Source organism: Nannobrachium achirus, assembly GCF_963921795.1.
Source record: "Nannobrachium achirus genome assembly, chromosome: 17".
NCBI lineage: Eukaryota > Metazoa > Chordata > Actinopteri > Myctophiformes > Myctophidae > Nannobrachium > Nannobrachium achirus.
The window spans coordinates 21,941,488-21,943,987 of record NC_137824.1 but is presented as its reverse complement, the minus strand read 5'-3'; the positions used below and the strand labels follow the sequence as shown (position 1 = coordinate 21,943,987).

General features: G+C 44.4%; 1 protein-coding gene across 1 annotated transcript in view; it reads left to right on the top strand.

Moving 5' to 3' along the window:
- Window positions 1-2,500, top strand: part of ppp3cb (protein phosphatase 3, catalytic subunit, beta isozyme) — a gene marked incomplete at both ends in the record, with an annotated part of 50,018 nt that overhangs the window by 44,508 nt on the left and 3,010 nt on the right. Inside the window, 2 exons of the mRNA XM_080745716.1 lie at window positions 1-92; window positions 604-654. The exon at window positions 1-92 is cut by the window's left edge and continues 6 nt beyond it. Coding sequence (XP_080601842.1) covers window positions 1-92; window positions 604-654 — 143 coding nt within the window. The remainder of the gene's footprint in view (window positions 93-603; window positions 655-2,500) is intronic.

Here is a 2,500-nt window from a genome sequence, read left to right as displayed (position 1 = left end):
GAGTGAGAACGTGTTGACCCTGAAGGGGTTGACCCCTACAGGCATGCTGCCTAGCGGAGTGTTGTCTGGAGGCAAACAGACCCTGCAGAGTGGTGAGCCTTTCACACCCACGCCCACGCACACACGCACACACATTACATGCACTCTGCCTCGGACCTTCGGTCAGAGTGACCGCACCTTCTCTTCTACCCTTCCTCTCTCCTCATCCTCCTGGTTCACTCCACCTCACCTCAGTCGCGCTCAGAATACTAACAGCCTGAGATGTGTGCGTGTGTGTGTGTCTGTCTGAGAGAGAGGGAGAGTGGAGTAGATACACTTTGCGTGTGTGTGTGCTTGCGTGCGTGCGTGCTTGCGGGTATTGCAGTGTTTGTGTGTGCTTGTGTGTAGCATTCAGTAGAATACTAGCAGATGCTCTCAGAACGTGCCATGGCCTCAGGTGCTGCTCTGAGGTCTTTGCATGAGTAACACACACACACGCACACGCACACAAACACATTCTTCTTCCTTCACCCTTTGTTCTTCGTCTGCTTCCTTTATGCTTCTCCTTTCTTTCTTTCTTTCTTTCTTTCTTTCTTTCTTATTTTTCGTTTACCCATTCTTCAGCTACCATTGAGGCCATAGAAGCCTTCGAGACCGTTCAGGATGATGCTGAAGGTAAAGGACACCGCTATTACACATCGTCACTGTCGGGCAGAAACCAAGTTTCAAATTTGTACTTTTTTTTTCGCAAAGCAAAGTCCTGCTTCATCACACAAGGCCGTCGCACGACAAGTAGTGAAAACAGCAGATCTGCAAGTGCTTGTAAATCAGCTGTTTTCACTAGTTTAAATCATTTTTAAAATGATAAATACAAAAAAAAAGGTTTTGGACATCCAAGGTTTCCACCCGACAACAACGACGTACTGTATGTGTGTGTTAGGGATGTAACGGTATGCTGTTTTAAGGTATACCACGGTATCAAGCACCACACTTCTGAACCGAAAGCTGTTTTGCCAGAGTGTTACCCCTATCTCATATCTGCTCGCAGACAGCGCCCTATACATTAGGTATACATTTCTTTCCTTTGGTTTTTCGTTTTTTGATGGTCCTCGTTTAATTAAAAGAGGGGGAAATTAACACTGTGAAATACTGAATGCTGTGGTATTTTGGTAGATACCGTACAGTACTGTGACAATTCATACCGTTACATCCCTAGAGTGTGTGCCTGTGTGCGTGTGTGAGTGCGTGTGTGTGCGTGTGGCATGGCTGCGCTCTCAGCCACCCATAACCATTGATTCAGATCTTACTGACCCACGATGCATTGAGCTCTTCTAACCACACCAGCATTCATGACCAAAAGCCTTGCTGCACGCTCAAGTCACCACATCAAAACACACATACTCATACTCATATACACACATTCTTCTGCTTCCCTTTTCTTGGAACACACACACACACACACACACACACACACACACACACACACACACACACACACACACACACACACACACACACACACGCACACACACGCACACACGCACACACGCACACAAACATATTCTTATGTCACTAACTTTCTATTTACTCTGTCACATAGTTTGTGGGATATAGGAGAATGTATTGGGATGTTGTACTGTAGGTTTGGGAAGTGTGTGTGTGTGTGTGTGTGTGTGCGTGTGTGTGTGTGTGTGTGTAGGGGGTCAATAAAGTTGTGTATGAAGAGGTACACAATCCTCCCTTTACTTTGTGCTGTGTAGACGTGTGTACTGGTAGTCTCAGTTGTGTTTATCTTTGTGCAGTGTGAACTTTGTGCAGTGTGAACTTTGTGCAGTGTGAACATGCGATCAATCTGTTTATGAGAGCCATGGCAGAGCCTTGCCAGCCTGTCTTCAGGGGATGAATAGCACAAACCAAATGACCTACATGTGTGGCATGAGTTTGACTTTGTGCACACACAATCACACACAAATACAACTATAAAACATGTAATTATAATACTTTTCTAACGTGAGCACATGTTTTTAATGAGTGCATTGCATGTCTAAATGACCAGGGATGGGAAATATGAAATCTCTGGCCGATATCCGATATAATTAATTGCTGTTATGGCCAATAACCGATGTAGAAGTGATCACATTCTGTATTAAAAATAATAATAATTGTGTCTATTCTGAGAAGGCCATTAAAGACTGAATTTTAAAAAGCAATGTGCCCAAACTAAGGACACACCACTATTGAAATGTTGGCCCATATCCCAACATAAACAGCTTGAATGTAGTATTTTATTTAAAACCGATTAATTGCACATCCCTATAGAAATGAGTGTCATTCCTTAGCCCGGAATCCAGATGGAGGCGCTCGTTTAGCGTTAGTTTTTTCCCCCCTAAAACATCTGCCGAACGAAGCGAATCAGTCTGGATTCCATGCTAGCCATTCCCCCAAAGTGGGATGTTCCTCTGTGCTGTTAAACAGGTTGTGGTCATCCATAGATGTACAGTGTGTGTGTGTGTGTGTGTGT